This window comes from Temnothorax americanus, unplaced genomic scaffold (genome assembly GCF_048541705.1).
Source record: "Temnothorax americanus isolate GAGA-0224 unplaced genomic scaffold, ASM4854170v1 Scaffold77, whole genome shotgun sequence".
Classification (NCBI taxonomy): Eukaryota; Metazoa; Arthropoda; class Insecta; order Hymenoptera; family Formicidae; genus Temnothorax; species Temnothorax americanus.
The window spans coordinates 280277-303984 of NW_027509800.1; the positions used below are offsets into that span (position 1 = coordinate 280277).

The 23708-nt window shown below is 42.6% G+C and overlaps 1 protein-coding gene across 1 annotated transcript; it reads left to right on the plus strand.

Moving 5' to 3' along the window:
* The first annotated feature begins 605 nt into the window (after positions 1 to 605).
* On the plus strand, positions 606 to 23552 carry LOC143906846 (uncharacterized). Its single transcript, XM_077423144.1, has 6 exons — positions 606 to 743; positions 1028 to 1079; positions 17499 to 17557; positions 17790 to 18127; positions 18511 to 18819; positions 19901 to 23552. The coding sequence occupies exons 1-6, from the start codon at positions 674 to 676 to the stop codon at positions 19907 to 19909; spliced, it is 837 nt and encodes a 278-aa protein (XP_077279270.1). The 5' UTR covers positions 606 to 673; the 3' UTR covers positions 19910 to 23552.
* Positions 23553 to 23708: the final 156 nt, after the last annotated feature.

The following is a 23708-nucleotide window of genomic DNA, read 5'->3' on the forward strand; positions in this document are numbered from 1 at the left end:
CGAGTATCGTCAGCTTGCCGTGAAGTTTGTCAAATATACTTTTAAATGAGCACTTAACATACTCGACTATTGCTCGATTAATATCGAGTTTGTAAATTTGTCGTTACTTTGAAATAATTTAACTCCGAAAACTCGCGCCTAAAAATAAACGTGAAATCGATCGCGCATCGCTATATCGAGAATCGAGACTATTTAGTACGATATAGAAGAATATTATTGCGCGCGTTCGGTTTTCTTTCGACAAGTAGAGGGCATTGCTTATCAGTTAAATTGTGATCACTCCAAATTATCAACCGACGACCAACTTCATGCTCGTTCGTATATGTATATATGTATTCGATATTCGAAATAACCATGTATCTCGAAGATGGTTGATAATGGAGTATTCTAAATACCTACATAGGTATATATTACCTGCTCTAATATTTGGAATTCGGCTGACGGTACAAATTTGAGACTACCATTCGTCGATCCGGTTACTCCGGTTACTCCGGTTTGACTCGACGGCCGCGGAGCGTCGCGCGCAGCCCGCGCGACGACGTCGACGACGTTGCGTGGCGCGCGCGCGCGGATGGGGACGTGGGGACTGGGGACGAGTGGGGCGAGCTCGAGGGCGTCGGACAAAGGTTGGTCGCGTCGAGCGACCGGCCGGCAGCGCATTCGCGACTCAAACATGGCAGCGGCTACCAGCGTTGTCGTGCTCGACAGGGGCAACAACACCACCTGCACCATCAATTTACACGGTGTGTGTGCGTGTGCGAATGCGTGCGTGCGCGTGTGTATGTATACGAGGGTGCTCTGCGTGCGTGTGCGCGTGCAGCCGCGTGCGAATTCTGTGAAGAAACGCGACCGAGAACCGCGAGCTTTTCGCGCGTCGCGGTTTTATCGCGTCGACTCGCGGTCCGTTTCGGCGACGATGCGTGGACGTGGACGTGGATATGCGTTACGTCCGCCGTGTCATCGTCAGCGCGCACCCTCCGCGCGATCCCACCGATCGATATTCTGATCATAATTTTCCATTTTGCAGGAGCCACCGTGGTGTCCTGGCGGGTGAATAACCAGGAACAGCTGTTCGTTAGGTAAGTACGCGCGTATAAGATTCCGCGCGAGTCGACGGACGAATCGGAGCCCCCTCGTGAACGATCCCCTCTTACGTCCGCGTTAATTTCTTCTCGAAAAGTAACGCGATTCCAATTAATATCGTTGCCTTTTTAATTTAACTTTCGTACTTTTTATATTTGCTCGATCAGGGACGTTTTGTCGTGGGTTTCTTTAGAATCTTAATTTATCTAATGTCTCCGAGAGAAAAATAAAACTTGGATAATACGCTTACGTGGTTAAAATCTTGCGGTCGGTAGACATACGGAAGAAAAAATACTAAACTTAATGAATAATTAAACGTTACGTACTCTAAATCTGATTGTGAGAAGCGTTCAAAATTTGCTCGCGTCGACGCTTAATATATATTAATTTGAATTACGATGAGAGCTCCGGAAAGATACAGATTTTTCGCGAATCGTCCTGTATAGGTCGTAAAACGCGGTGTAGAATCGTCGAACGTTAAACGTTGACGTAAGTCGTAAGGTTGCGCGCGAGGTTACGCATCTTAGATGAGATAGAATGCGTTTAGCTTGATCGCGCATTACGATGCAAAATTATAATATCGAAAGAACATTTACGGGAGCGATCTGTCGCAGGAAAATCAAACCGATCGGATAGTTAGGATCGTAGAGAGTTACGAAGCGACGTAAGACTGGCAAAAATTTAATAAATGTTTTTTCTAACGTTTCGTAATTTTATAAACGTTACTTGAGTGTTTTATCAATATTTGAGGGTTTAAGATAAATATTTAAATTTCAATTCGAAAAGTCAGGTCGAAGAGTTTTCCAACGCTACCACGAATTATCTAACGATTCTGACGTATCGAGAAATCTTTGTGCCAATTGATCGAGAAGAATTGAGAGTTTTTAATTTAAAAACATATGAAAAGTGTAATTAAAAATCTCCAACGCGCGGCTTATAACGTTGCGATCTATTGTTCGAAACTGCGAGGCTTGCATCATGGCCATTATGCATACGTTAGCCACGGATTACTCTTCGAGATTGAGAGTATAAGTTCTTCTAGGCGCGAACAAAGTCTGCTCGTGTGTACCATAGGCGCACAGATTGCCCAACAAATTGCTTCTAGTCGGATGAAAAAAAATGAAAGATCACCGTCGAGTACAAGAATGAAACGATTAAAGTATCGTCATCCGCGAGAGCGAGAACGATGTACGCGCTCGATTTCAACCTGGACTGTCGCAACGGTTAACGATCGCTATGATATAGGAATATAAAGCGAGTAACGAATTATAATATTTACGAATACAGATCAATCAAAATCTGTTTCGTTCGCGGTGACTCACAAAAACAGACTCGCTTCACCGCCGTACGTGACCGATTCAAGGCTCTCGCTCTCGTCCGCGGCGCGAAACGTACCGAAATGACGCGCGATTCCAATCAGACCGCAAACGGAGAGCGAACGCGAGTCTGCTCGGTCACGTTTTCCACGAGTTATCTTTGAATTTTTTAATTCAATTTAATTGTATATTCGCAATCCTGGTTAAATATGCATGTATATTTGCACAGTTCATTTACACCGAAGTATTAACATCGACTTTATTATCGATTCAGCTTTTTCTCACGCGTCGTTTTATGATTCGTCACTGGGAAAGATGATTGTTTTTCGTCACGGATGAACGTCAGGCTGCGTAACTGTCTGCGTTTCAAACGCGATATGGCAACGCATGGAATGCCTCCACGAGGCACAAACGGCTTTCTCTCGACAAATGTTTTTCCTCTCAACATAATCTCCCTTTGATGGGTGGTAACCTTCCTTTCCGGATTACATTGTTCGCTTCACTTTGCGCATGAAACTTTTGGAAAATTCACTTGCACCGAGGGAAATACCGCGCAAATCTGTTTCTATACATTTTTCCAATTTTTGCAATCTTCTTGGAGGGGATATGTCTCTTTCTCTCGAGTATAGTATATTATCGTTCTTTCGCGACAATGCAACGCGTAGCGCGAGAAGGAAGAGACAACGAGAGAGAGAGAAGGCGCGCGCGCGCGCGCGCGCACACCTGCCGAGAAAGAACCGCGTAAAAGCGCGGTGCCCGTGACGGTCGCTTTAAAAGCGGCAGCCCGAGAGCAGACGATGAAAAAACTGACGGAGAGCGAAGGCAAGGGCGCTCTCTGGACCGGTACATACCTTATACACGGGGTTCAGGGTCCCTCGTCGCTTGCCAGTCATCGGTCCTTCCGACTGTAAAGCCGCTGTCGAGACTGGGTTTTGCGATAGACCCGCGGCTATCGGAACGATGCGATGTGGAACGTGATGAAAAATCAACATTAAGCGCGCCTTGTCGATCGGCATGTATATACCGATTGTACGTACTTTCACCAAACGAAACAAACCTCGCGATTTCGTCTTCGTAAAAGATACCTGTATGAAAGAAAGCGCGAACTCGATTATACATTTTTTTTTTTTTTTTTTTAATAAAAATACATATATAAACCACAATTATTACTTCTCGTGCTACTTATCGATATATAATTCGGTTTGCGGATATAATCGCGAGTCATCGTTCGATTGCTGTCAGAACTCGGAACGCAGCCACTCCGGGAGAGTTAAGGAATTTTAACAGTTGCGAGTAACACACATATGCAAGCGTAGCACGTACACGGCGCAAGACGCTCGGCAAACACGCGCTAGTAATTTACTCCAATTTCCCTTGAAACGACTATAAAAGTTACGTCGGTGTGTCCGGTCGTGATACTGATCGCGATGCACCGACATACGAGGCATATATTTTAATGACAGATACCGCGCGTCTGTCTCCAGGAGAAACGGCGGCTATTAATTTCAATTAATAATGTCGGATATATTAACGTTTAACACATTTAACGGTTACTTACGGAGTTATAACAAGTAGTAAAATCTCTGTAGCGAATTCTATATTAACCTTAATGAGATTTTAACTTGAAACGTTTCATTATTTATTACCGTCAAATTTTACAAATTTTACAAAGAATGCGGATTAAAAGTAACCGTCATTAAAATGTATACTCGAGTGTAATATAATAAATATAAAAAAAATGCATCTTGCCTATGTAAATTGCTAAACGCATTGATGATATCAAATCGTGAGACGAAATTGAATGCGGCCGTTCTGAAGCTGACCGATTGTGCCCGCGGCGCGCACCATCGGTAACATGAGAGGACCACGTGCAGCGTGTCGATCTCTCAGTTCTTACGATCCGACCGCGGATGTGGACGTGCCCTCGTCGAACATCTGCGTCCACGACGCGGGGCCCAAAAACGGAAATGAAGAATCGGGGACGAAGCGGCGCGTTACAGCGACGCGAGCTACAGCTGGAGTTCCATTGGCGCGATAAAATAATCAGGCAAACTGCGGTTCACGCGGTACGGCGCGGCGGTCACGGCAAAATAACGACAGGGATAGGTAACTTTTACATATCAAGATGTAGGATAACGCGTAATAATTAAAATACGAAATATGTAAAAATCTGGATACATCGGTCGCTCAGTTGCTCGCTTCGGTACGAGGGCTAGACTCTCTGGAATGCGCGTAAGATTGTAAATCTTATAGGTAGCTGGTAGAAGATACGGACGGATTGTTGCGATAGACTAAACGCGAAAGGGTTCGTCCTGGGCGTGATTGTACTGAGAATTGTAGGCATATTAGTGCGAGCTACTACACGCAACCCCTTTCGACTCTAACATAAGACAAGCAAGGCGACCTAACTGTTATTTGCTTCGTTCGAGAACGGACAAAGACTACCCATGACGGTCGGGAATGACCCCCGAGGGGAGGAAGAGTGAGAGAGAAAGGGTAGCGGGACAGAGACAAATAGCTCGAGCGAATCGAGGAAAACGACAAAGACAGGATACGGGTGAGCGAAAGGGGTGCGGGTATACAAATGCACGATTCGTCTTGACGAAGGGATGGGACGATGATTAAGGGTCCCTCGTCTATCCTCACCAGTCACCACGCCTAAAGACGCGCCACGGTCACGTATATGCACGTGCTTCGCGCACATCCTCGCGAGAAAGAGCGAGAGAGGAAGGGAAAGAAAGGAACATGGAAAAGGAAAGCGTCCGTTAATGGCTGCCGGCAGGACTCAACCATGAAATTTCAACTCTACTTTCGGATTAGAGGTTTCGTTCGAACCGTGGAATTGGTGAAGCTCGTCTCGCGCGCTCGATCGCTTCGCGTTCCCTATATATACGCATCGCGTTACGGTGATATAATTCGGGCCCGAGAATCGCACGTTCTCTCCAATTCTTGAAATCGCTCGACCGTGCGCAGTCTCGCGTGCGATGAGCGATAATCTGCACGCGCGGATAAAGACTTTCAGATATACAAGGGCTCTGATATTCGCATCTGTTAATCGTATCGAAACCATCGAAACACTCTGCAATCGTAAAATCTTGACCGTTGAACTAAATAATTTTTAATTGAAAATACGATCGAGATGCCACCGGGAAATATTCCGAGCCATTACGCCCTTCTTTCAAGAGCGAACGGGCCGGGCTTCTTACGAGGAGCAAGGAGAACGTCAAACGGTCCAGTCGCACGTTAGAAACGTCCCGCACTCGCGTGCATTTGACACCACATACGTCTTTGTCGTCCGGGATTGGTTCGTTGCTGGGCATATGGCGAGAACGTCTGTTTCTAGTGGTAATGCAAAGGCACTTAGGGGATTCTTTCTTCGGACCATGGAAACATTACGATTTTCCACGCGTTACTTTGCATACGCTATATAGTTTAGCATCGTATTCTCAAAACAAAGTCTGTCTGATGTGCGAGCTTGCTTCGGACATTTTATTTCGTATAATCTCAAGTTTTAAATATAACGATACCGCGAATACCAAATCGATGAAAGGCGCGATGATCGAACAAACCGTTCGTCGTTTATCAACAACATTTGGTATATTCTCAATATACTTTGACATCTAATATTTCTGGTCCTTTTTTACGAAGAATGAAATTAACCGCGCGCTAGTTTACTCCAACGGAAGCGACGAACAAACAACTATATTTCGCGTTGTTACGTGAAGATCTCGCGGAAACAAAACCGCGATGAAGAGAGATATGGAAAAAGCACAATAAACGAAAGAGCAGAGCGGATCGACGAAGAAGAGAGATTTGAGAGAAAGAGAGCGTTAATGACACCGCACCAGCCGTCGTCTCGACTTTTTGCCGGTATTCGGAGCGTAGATTTGCACGAGGAAATACGACTAAACGGTCGAAGAAGCGAAGCCGCGCGACGATAACCGATGACAAACATTCTCGCGCAAGTGCCTCAGCAACGGCCGTGTTTGCGCACTTAATTCATGTGATAATCATCGTTCGGGGGATTGCTGTGTTACGTTACGTTCATCGACGAGGAAAACTAATCGTAAAAACCTGCTTCGGTAGCGCGTTGAGCTTTACGAGCTTGACCATTGGCCACGGTTGAGACGAGACAATCGATACCTACATTACCTACGTCGCGATTATTTTCGCCTGTCTCTATATTTAGAGTATTTGTAGAACCCAAATTGTGATCTCTATTCAAATCGTGCATGGGTTTTTCGTGTTATTTTCAATGTAGTGCTAGAAATAGTGATCCTTTTTAAGAACGTGTTTGTTTAATATTTGATTTGTCTTTTTATATCACCTTAAAAATAACGGACGTTATAAATGTTCGGTGACACAGTATCTGTAATACGATTTTATTTGCAGCATCCGTAAACGCACAGATCGCGTTATTGCCGCGAAGTATAACCGAAACTTTGACCATCCAGCTAGTGGCGAGCACGTTTACGAGGGAGATAACGTATAGCTACGCGCGTTTATCTGACGTATAAAAAGCGTCATTTTGACATAAAACATAGGCCGATACGGCGACGCGCTTCCGGTGAAGTTCATCGGGGTGACAAACCCGCGAGACGGACCTCGCATGACTGCCATCGACTCGATTATTTATGATTGTACGACGAGAGAATGCATTTCCGGTCTGTAAAAACGATCTCGCAAAAGCGACATTGCTCGCTGGATGTGGGGGAAAATGCAATTGATTAGGCGCCGATAGTCACTATCTCCGGAGAACTTTGACGTAGAAAAGATTTATGATTTATTACGTGAACAGGTCGACATAGTGCTGATAAGCGGTAGATAAGTTTTGCGATGGCTGATAATTAGAAAATTCTCACCGCCTGACAAATTGTTCTTTGCAGTCACATATTATTAGTGAGGTTTAAATTAAACTTCTGATAAAACGCACGTGACAGATTAAATCAAAACTTTTTTTACGATATAAGCGGTTGTGATAGACTACGCGCATCTTAGATTAAAAATTGAGAATTCGTGCCAACGGTCGAGACGCACTGTGCACCGGGGATGACGCTGCACCCGATCTCGAACCCGCGAGCGACGCGGCGCGGCACCGCGCTCCGCGACGGACGGAAAATAATGCGCGCGGTGGCTCCGCGGAGCGGAATCCAGTTGAATGGGAATGCTGTAGAATGCTGGCAAAAACCGCAGCCAGCGGGATCATTAGTCTACGGCCCAGCCTATAACCCATCGCTGCCTTTATACCGGGTGGAAAGAAGTTCGAGCGAGCAAACGCCGCGCGCTCGCTGGTTTTTCGTTCCGCGCGCCGCGGAGACTCGTTGAAATTTCGCCCTCGAACGCGACGAGAGATGTCGAAAACGTGGGGAAAAAAGTAACGAGTTGGCGGCTGTTGAGTATCGCCGGTTGAAACGGTTTCGAGTTTCGCGCGACAAGGAGATAGAGACGCGTGTTTTAAAGATTGAAACTTTACTGTCTTATCTCTGATCTTTAATCGACCGTCTTTAATCCACGTTATACAAGTCTGACGAACGTACGTCGACTCAATCGTAAGATACACCTTGAGGGAATTTGATCTTACAAGGGACATAAGGGGATTCCCTTCGGGAAAGTAATCCGAATACAAATCGCCCCACTCCGATATCGAATTCATCCCCTCGACAAACATACGAAAACGAGTGGAAGATCTACACTTCGACCTTTTCTTTTCAATTGTTGCCTCGTATCCAGCGCGAGTAGTTCTTCGCTCTACAAATAAAATTTTTCTTCCACGATTAACCTCGAATCTGTAGACTCTTCTTTACGAATTATTCGTTTCATGGATCCTTAACTTTACAAATGCACAAATGCTCAATATGAGATACATCCACTGAATTATTTTGTTCTACCTTTGATAGGTATTCGTATCGTAGATAGGCGATTTCATAATTTCTGTATTTTATTATATTTTATTACATTATTTTCTTTTGCGTTTATTCTCTCGTATTCTTCATTCCTATAAATGTTACGCGTCATGAATTCTTGGCACCGCAAGTTCCTTTCGGAGACTTTACATTGAGAAGATCTTTATAAATTATTGATTTCATTAATCTTTCGTTTGATGTGTTATCACGCAAGCGAATAGTAAATCGAGTCATTCCAAACATTTTATATATATATATATATATATATATATATATATATATATATACAAAGTATAAGATATTTTTTTCTTTACAAATCGTACTTTGAAAAAAACTGCAAACCTTCCTTACCTGTTTCTGCTGCGTCAATCATGTCGTACGTTGTTATTATATTTAGTTAATCGGTACCATAAATTATGAATCTAGATCAGATTTATTGCAAGGTAATCGCGCAGATTGTGGTAGTGGTAGTGATAGTGTGGGAAATTGCGTTATAAAACTGAGACTTCTACATACCTAATGAATAGTGAACAGCGATTCAAGGTCTTCGTCACTCGTACGCGATCTCGTGCAAGTCGGTGGAAAAACCCTTTCTTTTTTCGCGAGCGAACGGTCGCGACGCGCGTCGATCTTTTTAACGGGCCGCCGCGCCGCGCCGCGCCGCGAATGACACAATTGCGCCTAACGCGAAGAGAGCGAAGCTTTTTATGCTAATTGCAAGTTATCCCGAGAGAATGCAAACGGAACCGGAGTGCGCGCAAACCAGCGAACTCGACGGCGAAAAAGCTCCGCGCGAGCAAACGCGGACAAGAACTCGCTCAAGGCGGAACGCGCGGCTTAAGCCGTAAAATAATTGCGTGTTTTGCAGGACGCGAAGTGAAGTGCTACGCTGAAATCTTCCTCGCGGACGCGGAGGAATTCGTTCGATGTTACATTTACCGCTTGTGAGGATCGCGAGACTCGTATCCACGCTTCGCGTTTATCACCAAATAAATGCAAGACATCGGATCCGGGCTCTTATTCACGTAAAGTTCACAAAACATAAAATTCGCTACGGTTCGCAACGATTATTGATCTTTTGTCAGCTTAAATCGCGCGATGCGTAAAAATGTATCGCAAAAGCATGGCATTATTTGCGATACCCGTAACACCGAAATCCTCCAGAATTAGCGAAAGTTCGCTATACGCTCGCCATTACTACAGTCGAGACAATTATTTCGAAAGATCGAAAGCTGTCGTTCAATTTCCTTTACGTAAAAGCCGCCCAATTAACGGTCATTGAGCGAAATTCAGATGTACGGTCGGCGGTTGTGCGATGAGATTTAAAATCCCGTCTGCAGAAGCAACGGTGACGGCATCACCACCGAAGAATTCGCTCAACCGCGGCCCACTCGTTCACTTATGCTGACTTATCCACCGGCGCCGCGGCGCGCGGCGCGGCGCGCTGCGCGCTTGCGAGAAACTACCAAATCAGCTCGTTATCGCGCCTCGGCAATAAACGCGGCAATAATCCTCGACTATACCATGTTTAAGTTTTGATAACGACGTTAACTACCATCGTGGAATCGGTAGAAACGACGTTGTATTTCGTGTCAATGGGTTGGAAATTATCTTCCCAGCTTTGATCTTTATTGCGTATCTTGTTGAATAAAAGTCAGGCTTGTTAGAACCTATCCAAATGTCATGAAATCAAGTTTGAATTATTCACAATAAAAGACCCGAATTTGATTTTAAGTAATTACTTATGCGTAAATATAATTTAACAAATATACTATTAAATATTGCGGTATAGAAAATGAAATATTGGTACATCTATTGGTCGTTTATATACATATAGACGAGCAGATCTTGCTTTATATTCCATCAAGATTTTCTCCAACTCGCTATATCTAACAGCCGAAGTATCCATTTATGACATCCACCTCGGATTTACGATCGCGACGCCAAGAGATATTACGACGGCAATTCGGCTTTTGGCGGATCTTGTTTTCATCTTCGTCCCTCATAGCTTAGCGTTCTTGATTCAAGAGAACGAAAAGTAATATCAAGAAAGACCAATTCTCCAACTCTATGTCATATCAATAACATCAATACTTAGGAGCTTTAGGACCGTGTAGCAAAAGGTTAAAGGGCTCCCGTTGAGTAATGAAGTTTGCGAGGAAAGGCGGTCGAGAAAACGAATTCGTCTCGTCTGATTTCAAGCTTCCGGATCGTCCAAACTCACGGCGTACCGGTCGGCGATTTAACGTGCGCACGGTGCGACGGAAAATTACGCGACGGCTTTTTTGCCGGGCATATTTCCTCGTTTATCAGCGTCCGTTAGGTTCCCGCGTGACCGCTCCGGCTAGAAGCAACTTCTCCCCGACAAGAGCAGCAACGCCCGTGGCCCTGCACCGCGAATGCGTCCGACCTAGTATAAATAGGTTTGCTTCTTGCCGGCCTTAGTTAAACAAAGTTTCACGGTAGTGGTGGACGGGCACGGGGAGACGCGACGCGGGGGTTGGTCGCGGGTAGAGAGGAGTCCGTGAACCTTGCAGAGCCTCGCCCTGCCGCTGCTGCTGGCTGCTGGTGCTGCTGTTGCTGCTGAGCTGCTGCCGCTGCCGCTGCTGTTGCCGGTGGTGGTGCTGCTGCTCCTGCCGGGATCCGGGGAAAACGCAAAAACCGCTGGCTTCGGCGGAGCTCGAAGCGGATAACTTCGACACGTACCGGGTGTCCTCACTCGAGCTCGGTGCATGGTTAAATACCCGCACGGGCGCTCACCCCGCGTCGCGTACGAAAGCGTGCGAGATTAATTTCCGGATTACGTCTGCACTCTGCAAGGAGCTGGCGTAATTCGGAAGATGAAGAAAAGTCTCGAGATATCGGGGTCCCTGATATTGCCCAACAAGCGAGAGGACGTAATATATATCGTCCGACAAGAAAAACGGATATGCGGCTCGGGTTTATTTACGACGGGTCACGGCTTCATTTTCATCTGCTTACTTCGAGGAGGAGGCTCCTTCGCCCCCTTCCTCCTGTCCCCCTCGCGCTGAGTGAACGCAGTTTCGAGTTTTGTGCATCATCGATAATCATCATCGTGAGACCATACGGTGTCGGGAAATCACTGCCACGAATACTCGTTGCCCCAGATAACGAGAAGATAAGTGTGCCGAGATTATATATGCTCTCCTTTGGCTCCTTCTTTTTTCATCCTCGTCGATCAAGTCCATATAGACCAGCGTACCAAGAACGCGTGTGTTCGTTATTACGTTCATAGAAATGGCCATCGGGGAACTCGCGCTCGTGGACTCGGACTCGGTTGCGCACTTTCACTTCTGTCAGCATTCGGCGCTTTGGCCTTGCACTTGCGCGATTTTATTTGCGCTTGCATTCGACGCGCAATATCCAAACGTTTCCATCGTTCGGGATATTCGATATTTAGAACGAAATTGCACGATAGAATTTAATGCGTAGCGAGCGAATTGGACGAACGATTTTTCGATTGAAGGTAGATATCTGTTACCACGGAAATTCGTGACTTTTTTTATAGAAATTCTAAATTACGCGCGAATAACTGACAGCGTTATTTCGAATACCGACAGATTTTCGTTTCCAGATTTCTAGACGAACATTTGATCGAACTTATCTTTTTTCATTAGGTACATAATTAAATGTTTGTACCGATCTTACTGCAATGAGGGAAATAACTCGAAACAGTATGTAAATTGTGGTGCCCCATCGCGTTTTTTGTGCACCGCGCGATACGAAGGTATACGATTGGCATTATCCCGATAGGAACTCCGGTCGAAAGGGGCCCAGTTTTTCGCAATAATTCTCGGTCGCGGCCCTGAGACGAATTCTCGTCAGAATTTCACTGATCGTAAATCGCAACCGTAGCAGATGGCCGAGCCGCTGCTTCTCCAGCACTTAACGCACTTATAATGCGTGGCATCCGCTTCTCGCATTTTGCGGCATCTTTTCGACTGCAGGACTGGGGAGGGGCTCCTTTCGAGGGCGTCGAGGTGAAGTGCCACAAATCGCCCGCAAAACTCATCAAAGAACTTTCAACCGTTAACGACGGTATATATTAATTCTGTGTTACTTGCGTGGGGTGTATTTTACACCCCAGTCTTAGAGAGAGAAATCTACTAAATTCACAGATTAAAACTTTATTGCCAATTGAATGCTGCACAAATTATTTCGTAATTAAAGAAAAACTTTTGTACTTATCTTTATCTGAAAGATATATAGAATATTATCAACCTTTATTTAATTGTAAATCATTAAAGAGAACAATAAAAATTGAGATACAATGTTAAGGTGTAAAATATACCCCACATGAACAATTACGTTAAAAAAAACCACATGTATTAATGTAAAAGGTTAATTTGAAATAATTTAAAGTTCTACAAAGACGTTACGCTGAGTTAATTGGCACTCGATAATTCAGAGAAATCCATATCTCCGCTCTTCGACCGTAATCACTTTCTAATGCCAACGTGGAAGTTGCCAGCATTAATAATTACGATATTTTGCATAATTAAATTTACGCGATCCGCGCGCATTTTTTCCACAAAAAATTTGTCGTTGCACACGAAGAAGAAAAAAAAAGGACTTTGCACCTTTTTTCAATAAAGATGCGTCCAGCTCGCGTATATGCACGATTACGAATAATTTTATTAAGTTTGTAGTGGTCATGTGGTTGCACAATATTGTAGATACACGCATGACGACGACGCAAGTACATACAATTCCGGCGAATTCGTTCCAGTTCTGGAGAGAAAGAGAGATGCGGCAGCTTCTATTATGGATATAGTATAGCCGCAAGAAGCGCCGCGCCGCGTCGCCGTGTAATTGTCTTCGGCTGCAAAAGCGCACAGTCACACCTTATTTATAATCCTGTCGATTCATGACGCTGTGGATATCGCTCTGCCGTACCGATAATTAGTTTTCACATGTACGAACGCAAGCGTATCGTTGCCCGTTTCGCGCGAGGAAGAACTGCGAGCGATAAAATGCGGATAATTTTTACAAATACCGGGGAGAAGATAATTAAGACTCCACCGATACTCGCAAACGAATGCTTGTTGCTTAGTGTTTTCTCAAAACTTACCGGTATATTAAATCTTGTTTTTATCATGACTATACATCACAGGCGCGCGCGTTATTTGTAACGCCAAGTTAAATATCGTAGTGCAATATCACAAACATAAATTAATTCGATCGGAACGACAGTGATGTGAATCAAAGTGCTCGTTACAACGAAATCTGACGCGGAGGATAGATTGTGCTCATGTTCTCCACATGCGTAATATTTCTGGTTTCTTGCGAGAGATCCACTACGGGACATTCGTCAAAATTGCGGGGAAATTTTTCACGGGAGTTCACCTTTCATATTCGTTTCTTTCGTTTTATTCCGTTTCAACGCGTATCGATGATTCGCCGGCTGTTTAGCATCTCTGACTTGCTAACGACTCATTAAAGCCGAAGGGTAATTTTTCACTTGCCCGCTCATCAATATTCCTCCTGTGCCACGAACTCTCGAGCCGTTCACCGTGTAACGCGAGAAACGTCGGAATCGTCGTCCAATCCTCGTCGCGCTCTCCTTATGGTCAGAGATAATGAGCGCGCGAGAGATAATGCGGAAAGATCCTTTGGGACTCGCGTTTCGGGATATCGAGGACACTCGACGGCGGCAGACAAGCGTAATTTCGTGCGGCTGTAGTCGGTAAGAAGAAGTCGATTGAAAATTGTTGCGCCCGTAAAAAGCGCGCATACGTGCCGCGAGAGTTAATTCGCTGTAACTTATCTTCCTCTCGCGTCATCGAAAATATCGTGGATAATATATTGCGAGTTTGTGCCGGCGCGAGCGTCCGCTGTTGCGAAAATGATTGCTATGTTCATTCGATCATCGCTGGTGATTATCGTGCTGTATAAGAGATGCGCTATAAAGGGTATCTCCTTCTCTCGGTGGCCGGTGCCACCGGTATCGTCGATTGAACCGGCATCATCGGGATTACGTCCAAGTTTTCAATTTCTAATTACAGCCGAGGAGGAGGGGCAGCGGTCTCTCTCTCTCTCTCTCGTTCTCTCGTGAGAAAAAAAGCTGGTTGTACAAATCTTTCCGCGCGTCGATCGCGCACCGCCAATTACCGAGCACCCTGTATACTCGCGCGGCGCGACGATGATATCCCGCGAATGCCGGGCGGGCCGGGCGTAACCGCGTCGAGAATTGGGTGCCGGGCGTAGCGAGCGGCAACGGGAGATACCAGCAGCTAGAAACGACCAGGAGGAGAGAGAGAGGTTGGAAACTGTGATGCCCGCAAAAAGCATGGCAGACAGCGCCGATCGTTTTTGCTCGGCGTCAGCCGCGTTCCTACCGCCGCGCCGCGTCGTCGTACTTCGTGGTGGTACATCGTTCTACCCTCTCGCTTCCTCTCACCCCTTGGTCTTCCCACTCTCGCATTCATCCTCCCTCCTTGCCTCCCTTCCTGCCCTCTTCGTCCTCTCTCTCTCTCTCTCTCTCTCTCTCTCTCTCTCTCTCTCTCTCTCTCTCTCTCTCTCTCTCTCTCTCTCTCTCTCTCTCTCATTCTCTCACCCTTCCTTCCCCTCTTTCTCTCTCCCTTGCTTTGTCCCTCTCCCGCCTTCCTTGTGTCTTTCTCCTTTCGCTGTGACACTCGGGTTGTCGCGATCCATCTATCTGTCCATCTCTCCATCTCTCCATCTCTGTTCCCATGTTCCGTTCGCCTCGGAGTCGTGCAAACGGATGGGATTACCTTCTCCTTCTTCTTCGCGGTTTACGCATCCAGGAAAATGGATTACACCGTATCGCTGCCTGTGAGAGAATACGAATAGCGGGATCCGGTGACAAAAGCGCGCGTACTTCTGGAATCGAGATTTCATCATTAACTTCATCATCGGCTGTCAGGGTTGATTGGTGCGCGGAAGGGCGATATCGGAACAATCGGGTATCGATCCACACGTCAAGTGGAATTCATTTTCACTCGATGGCTCTAATTTTCCTGATCAACTATCAATTGCCAGATGGGCAATTTAGCGCATATCGGAACTCTTTATCGTGGTTCGCATTCAAGATACTATATAATATCAATTTTTGTACCTACTTTCGTTTTACACGAATTTTTTAGATACGCGACGCGCAAGCATTTCAGTCGAAAATTACGCGGCTTCTCACAGTTTAAGAAGCGCGGTCTAACAATATAGGTATCGATACGTTTCGATTTCGCGCATTCTCCTCGCAGTCTTTAGATCCCGAGTGTATCTTCAAGCTCCTTCTTAGGAACATCTCCGCGGCCCCTGACAGGCTTGACTAATGGTCATCCTGCATCCGCCCTCCGGCTTTATGCTTCTCCGCGTCTCTTTCTCTTTTTATCTCTCCGCGATGCTCACGCAACGCGACATCTCCGTCTCTCTCCCCTTAGGATCGAGGATATCAACCGTTCCGAGAGCATTCTAGTTCGCTAACGAAAGGGATCAACGAGTTTTCTAACTTGCCCAAAATACTCTCAGAATCGGCGAATCGTACAAATATTTAGACATTCTGAAGAGTCAACTTATTTTTCATTAAAGTATTTCGACAACAATTTATCTCAACGACGGATCTCGTAATCCTAAGTAATGCGCTATGAAACAGGTAACGGTAATCAGAATATATTGAGGTTCATATATCTTGTGCGTAGATAATTTTTAAATTGCCGGAATATCGAGAAGAAATATCGTGGTATTTTATGAACGTTGGCTGTTAGGATAATTAGGAACCTGTGCGAAAAACCTAATTGTCCGTTACTTAAATAAGAGCAGGATTTTTCTCCGGTTCCTTATATAGCTCCGGTCGCAACCAACCCCCGGTGAAACGAATTCTCAGGGATTCTTTCTCGTCAGCTCTATACAAATTGAGTATTTAGCTTCTGTCATATAATAAGATACCGTAATTATTCATTCATCCACGAAATGATTGTTAAAAAAAACCCCAATGGGACAAAATGGCGAAGAATAGAAGATCGATCTTTTTCTTTTTTTTTCTTTTATAAAGGGCTGTAGCTTGGTTCCGCCAACCTTCAAAAATTCACTTTTAACTTTGACTTAAAGGACTTAAACAATGCGGTTAGCTATAAAACTATTTCCCTTGTAGAAAAATTTAGCTTGTGAGGTATATAGTCCGGCACATTGTTTATCGACCTTTATCAACGAAACGCGATAACTTATACCGATATAACATTATTTTGTCAATTTCCGGGGTTCTACGAGGCGGAAAATGGCAATCACGTTGCAACATTAATCGCGACACGCATTTTGATTGTTGTGTCGTCAAATTTTATGAAACAGCCTCGCAGTATTTCGTATTATTATTTATACATCGACGTAACCCCGCTCTATCCTCAACAGAATACGCGATCGTAAAATTCTGCACGGTCCTCGTAAATTAGTTAAACGAGGAACTCCGATGGAGCTCTCGTAGTCCAAACCGCGCCTGCAAGAATATAAAGAGCGCAAAGAGGAATAAACGTGAATTGTTTATTCGAAATAGATCCTTAGAATGTCGCTTTTTTCCACTTTTAACATAATATGTCTCTGAAATTGTCATCAAAATTCAAAATTTCAATAAAAGTTGCGTTAAATAGACCTTTTTTTATTAGATGCTTCGTTGTTAGACCTCTGCTGTTTATCGGTAACAAATCGTTAGCTCGCTCAACAAACATTTACAACTATATGCATCACCTATGCACGCCTACAGACGGTTTCATTAATCTGACATCTGATACGGGCGCAATTTACAATAACAACGAGCAATAGCAGCGAGGAACGGAAGGAAGGGATATTCGTCCGCATATTTTTCGATGTTATCGACAATATCGCAGTCTTCGTGTTTTTTTTTTTTTTTTTTTTTTTTACAGGGAGGGAATAATAATACCTACGCTTTTTGACGTATTTGGGCGTAAAAAAAAACGCGCGAACAAATAAATTCTCGCGTCATTTTTAAAATAACAATACGTTCTCTTCGATTTTCCATGGGATATTTGTCTCGTTAAATAATGAGAAATACTAGATTGTGGAAATGTAATGGCTGTGCAACATAGTAAATTACGATCAAAATTACGATCTCCAGATGAGCAATACAATTTAGAAACGAGTACTCCTGTTAATACACAAGAATTTTTCTCTTTGTCTCCAACGGCTGAATCTTGGTGTGTTTCAGTAAGCAAGCTGTGTTCGACGGAAAGAAAGCGATCAGGGGCGGCATACCGTTCGTCTTCCGTAAGTATAACAGACAAAGCGTGTTATATGGCCGCATAGAAAAGAAAATGAAATAATTCGAGCAAAGTTTAACGCGACGGCATAATTTCACGCCGCACGCGTGCGAATCCAAATTGTTGATAAAGAGAGCCAATTCGAATGTCGTGTGAAAATTTAACTGCGAGTCTAATTAAAAAATCTAAAACGGCAGCGATATTTACACGGTCCGACACGATGCACGTTATCCCCGCAGCACAATTCGGATCGTGGACGTTCGGGCCACCCCACGGCTTCGCCAGGATCATGCGTTGGAACGTGGAGAAGTCGCCGGAACGATTGCCCAGCGGGGACATCGAGGCAATATTCTCGATAATGGACAACGACTTCACGCGATCGCTGTGGAACTCGCAGTTCAGGCTAACGTACAGGCTAATACTGCGCGAGAAGGAGTTGCATTTCAATATCGGCGTGTACAACCCTAGCAGAGAAGACACTTTCAGCTTTAATCTGCTCCTACACACTTATTTCAAGGTACCCGATGTCAGGAGATGCCAAATCACGGGACTGCACGGATGCACGTTCCTCGACAAGGTTAGCGAAAGCCTTTTCTGCATGCTATAAATTTTATAAGCCGACAATTGAAATGTATAAATGTAAATGTAAATCGATTGAGAGATTATTCACTGAAAATTTCACTGCATGCAAGGCTCACGGAGAAGAATCGCTTGTTTTCAATTAATCGTAACTAGCTGATTATTAATAACTCACAGTGGAGAGTCGACTTAAAAACTTGCGCAAAAAGATCTATCGTTACATTTAAAGATGAGTCATTAAAGAGTCAGCCTGGAGCAGTGTGTAGCGTATACGTACGATGCTCCGTTAACACGGAGTCCGGGGCACAAGTGATTATCGCAACCACACGCATTACGCATTATCCTGGTCTCACACGAGTTATGTTTCATTCGCGCACACAGACTAGGGAGAACCAAATCTTCCAAGAAGGCCGCGACGTCGTCACGGTGTGCGAATGGACCGACCGGGTCTACCAGAACACGCAGCCGGAGCATATCATCACGAATGTCGTTTCCGGTAGGAAGATGCGCGTGCAAAAGTACAACTTTCCCGACACGGTCGTCTGGAATCCCTGGCAGGAAAAGGCGCGCGACATTCCGGACTTCGGCGACGATGAATTTCCCAACATGATATGCGTCGAGAGCGGCCACGTCAGTAGTCCGGTTATATTGTTGCCAGGAACGGCCTTTGAAGCGAGCCAGATATTACAGGTGAGTTTATTTGCCTGCCGGCGCAATTAATTAACGACAGAGGCGTAGATTATCGTAATATCGTTCTGATACAAATCAAGTCCACATACGTAGCGTATAGGTAGAACAAAAATTCAAACTGTCGATATTAATACCGCGTTTAAATCTTAATCTTCGAACGTACGAAAGTCGTATATATCGATCTTACATCGATATTTTGATATTCATTGACAACTTTTTTGCATTAATATTCTAGCATTTAATATTAAACCCACGAGATTTTATTGATTGTCTGAAGACGCGTCAGCCGCGCTCGCATTTAATTGCGTGACGAAACTAGACTCTCAATGTAATTCGAGTCGTCATACTTTACCTGAAATCTTACGCTATTACCCGTAATTACGATCATTTGTGATACCATTACTCCGTATGCTATACATTGCACGGAGTAGCTACGAATAGAAATTGACCGAATAATTGAGCCAAGATTTTTTTGCCTCGTGTGGACTCGTTTGCAAACTAAGAGCTTATCGCTTTTTATATAGTTACGATTTCAATTCGCGAGACAAATATTAAAACCTTGTGCGAAACGAGAAAATATTTTGCATGAAATTATTTATTATTAAAGTGGCTCTCTACTTATCAATATATATTATTGTATTAAAACACTGCCATTATTATCAATTAAATATTATTAAGTGCTTTTTATACCGCATAATTTCTTAATACTGAAATTTATATTCGGAGGCATAAAGTTACAAGTTTTTTGTGGAACACTCTATACAATCTGACGACGTAACGTTATATTAATTCAGCATAAAGTATAAATAGCGAAATGCGAGCTGCAAATGTCGCAATATTTATTCATTACTATGATAAAAAGTCTTGCAAATTATAATTTTTCTCGTGTTTGCGTACGTATACGTATGTTTCAGCCACTTTTATGAAAAATTTTAACTACCAGAAGTCGAAAACCATTGAACAAGAAGGATCCTAGGATAATCAAGTGCACTTATACCGCCTGTTAGATGTAATATTACAGCCAGCGGAGCTACATTTGTGAAACGTAATGAACTACTATGTTTCCATCGACTTGTTCAAGGTGATGTGAGTAGAGAGTGGACCGACGTCGCACGTCAATGCCGGAGGCGGTACCAATTCGCTGCTTCCGACATCCTCAGCATCGTCGTCCGCGGTCTGGCCAACGGGCACAGGGTGGCTTTACATGCCGCCCCCACCGCCACCCCCGCCGCCCCCGCCGCCACCGCCACCACCGCCGCCGTCGCATCCGTCGCACTCGTCGCATTTGCATTCGCATTGCGTTGCCCAAACCTGCACGATATGTTCTTTGAATCTTTAGGAATCTTTAGACCCGAAGTGAAGTCTGCAAACTATGCGAGAAACCCCAGATCTCTTCGTTTCTCGCTCCTTCGATTAGTCGTTTCCTCGAAAGACTCGAGATCCACAACATCTACGGTGGAGAATGTATTTTTTTTCTTTTTCTTTTTTTCGTCGAGTCCATCGAGGTAACCCGCGTGATAAAGGCAAGTAACTACTATAGTTAATTTTATTGAAGAATCTGTCTTCCTTCATTCTACTTATTTTTATCTTTGTGCTTCGTCCGTGTTTTATGATAGGAATCACGAGAAACTAAATTCAAAACGACCAATCGAATACGCGAATGTGAAAGATCAAAATCGATCTATGTATCTCTCTTTGTTTTCCGCCGTCCAAATAACAATCAGATACATAGGATTTATAAATGAGTCAATTACATTATCTGAAGACGAGATCGCATTATTTCATTTGCGATAATTATTTTTCCTTTATCAAAGACATTGAAAAATTGCAGAGAGGTACTCGCATAAGTATTACACGGAATAGGGGATCCTTTTGTTAGTTTAAAAAAAAAAACATCCTAAAAAACGAGCGAATTAAAGTTCACTCGATCCGTCACACACACAAATATGCATACATATTCTATATATAAATGGAAAGCGAAAGAAATACATGTCCCGTTTCGTACTCTTGACTCATCCCGTTTAGGTATTAGCACACAATATATTGTTATAGGTGTAGATTGATATTAGGTATGTAAGTGATTTGTTAAATTTACATACGACAAAACTTTCCCTACAGAGTTTCCAAGTATGATGTAATTAATCGTTCGTTTTAATAAACGACGATTCGATCTAGTTTGCTTGCTGCAAGATGTATATTTGAAATTAGTAAATAGCAGAAAATGCACTTGAGACATATTTTGCGTTATATGAGCTATAACAAAAATGTTTTCGAAAAACTTTATATATATATATATATATATATATATATATATATAAAGTTTAAAAATGTTTAAAGGCACTATACTTAATTATTTTCTCGAACGCAAAGAGTCTGGCTTAAATGTATTTTTATTTGTTTAAATTAATTACGTGTACAAATTATGTACAAAAAGACTTTAAACGTTTTTTTTTTTAATGCAACTTTTATAGTCTTGTGCTAAATTGGCTTACGCAAATTTTAATACATTTTCAGAATCTTCATATATGATATATATATATATATATATATATATATATATATATATATATGTAATTAAGGAGATTTTTGAACACTTTCCCTATTGCGTATTAAGCGGAAAATAATTCTGAAGTACAAAAGATTTTCTATAATTTAATTAAATAACACAAGTCTGCATGATTTTTGTGTCTGGGAAAGAAAAGTAGTTTCTTATAGTTTTTTTGTAAAACGCTAAATCCGAATCCGCAAGCAAAACTGTCAGGTTTACGAGAAAAATAATAGAGTTAAATAGAGTTAATTCGTAGCTGACGAACCCGATGTACGAAAGACTTTTTAAAAGTCTTTTGTACATCTAATTCTTCAGCTATGAATCTTTAAAAAAGGTCGAAAACGCATTTTTAGGGGTCTTTAATTTATTTTTCTCGTAAACCTGACACGATTGAACACTTTTGCTTACGGATTTGGATTTAGCGCACAAAAAACTGTATAGAAAACTATTCGCTTTTTCCAAGACCATAGAAAAAAAGTCAAATTTTGCAGACTTGTGTAATTAATTATGTGAAAATAATCGGATTAGATTTATTAAATTTATTTAAAAAGAAAGATTTTTTGCAATTTTATAATGATTTAGCATAAGAGAGAATCGATTATATGTAATTCTTTCAAACATTACGGATAAACAGCATGCTACGTGTGCGTGAGTTTGTTCAATATCTCTATAATATATAATTTACCTATGAACAATACGAATATGGTGCTATTGTTACAAAATAGTGTTGTAATGATAAGTCGCGCAACACGCACGCACGCACGCACGCGCGCGCACACACACGCGCGCACACACACACACACACACACAAACGCATACGTACATACATACATACACGCGCACACATACAGACATAAACTAGATAAGCTCAATCAGGCATTTTTCCGTAATGTAATTTTACACAATCTTTCTTTAGAATTTTCGAAACTACTGTCCCGAAAATATTGCATATTACATTTGTTCATATGCAAGAAGAAACGTTGCATCATCGAAATAGACATATAAGACAACATTTACCGTAATATTATTACATATTAGCATAAAAATTGCATGTGCGTACGGAGAACTTTGTAAAAACATTGACCATTTAACAATTTTAACAGAAAGATGAAGGAAATAGAAGCAACATTTTGCCGCCCATTTTTAGATAATTGTATTATTATTAAGGTATCGCGAGAACTAGAGACACTATTTCTAAGGCTCAGCCGAAACTCAATTTAAGTAATGGCGAGTTAAGTTAATTAAACTTTATACCGAAGATAATTGAATTTGTAATAAAAGCATCGAGCATTTTTTCAACTCAATTGTGAATTTGACAGAGATAAATTAAAATACACAGGACCATATATTTTAATATAAATTTTTTACTTACAAAAAAGGACAAATTTATTATTATCTTATTAAGTATATTTAATAAAAATACGCGAAATAAATTGACTACATTGTAAAGTTAATTGTGTGAGTGAAAAGAAATCGGCAAAAGATCACGCATGTCTCTATTTTATATAAATATATAATCTATGCCAACGCGCGCGTGCGCATCAGTTTTATTCAATAGCCGAAATACATTCGGAATCGACAATTTTTTTACGCGTTATATGGCTTTCCAATGTCATGTACGTAATATTAAAGTATCACATGTAAATTCTTCAAATCAACTATCCCATATTAGTAGTGTACTATTATAATTAAGTAAATGCTCAATATAGCGCGCTGTTCCTCGCATATTATAAACTTGCAGTCAAACGAAGAAGAAGAAAGGAAAAACGAGTGGAACGTTCCTGCTTATAGATGTTTTATGGTACGCGAAAAAAAGTACAGCCTAGGAAATCCGAAACAATAGCCACTCGAATAAAAGAGTTGAATTTCGGAAGTTTTTGCAGATCGCAGAGAATAATGCTAGTTTCACGAGGGTTTTGGTCTTTAGAGGCTCGACAATACGTTCGTCATTTAGTATAGCGTGTACATTCTTTCTTTTCTTTCCCCCATATTAGCAATTAAGGTTCGGTCTTCCACCGTTGCTACATTTATCGAATTACACCGTACACCATTTTTCACTCGATTATTCAATGTTAATATCCACGAATATTTGTGATTAAAGCGAAATTATGAAATCGCGATTAAAATTAGTACGTTAAGAAAGTGTACTCTTTTTGGGAAAGTGCAATAAAAATGTGGGAAATAATTGTACAATCTCCATTTTCTCTTTCACCGTTTAATAATTTGTATTTAATTGTAGAATTATTAATCGTTGAATGTCGAACTGTTACTAAACGATTTCTATGACGTATCGTGATGCAAGTAAAGCGATGTACCGTTCGGGACAGGACGAAAAGATTTA

Excerpts from the sequence above, each read along its gene's own strand:
- LOC143906846 (XM_077423144.1), top strand. The coding sequence starts at position 674 with ATGGCAGCGGCTACCAGCGTTGTCGTGCTCGACAGGGGCAACAACACC. Across the intron at positions 1,080-17,498 it reads CAGGAACAGCTGTTCGTTAG|TAAGCAAGCTGTGTTCGACG; the intron begins GTAAGTACGCGC and ends GGTGTGTTTCAG. Across the intron at positions 17,558-17,789 it reads CGGCATACCGTTCGTCTTCC|CACAATTCGGATCGTGGACG; the intron begins GTAAGTATAACA and ends TTATCCCCGCAG.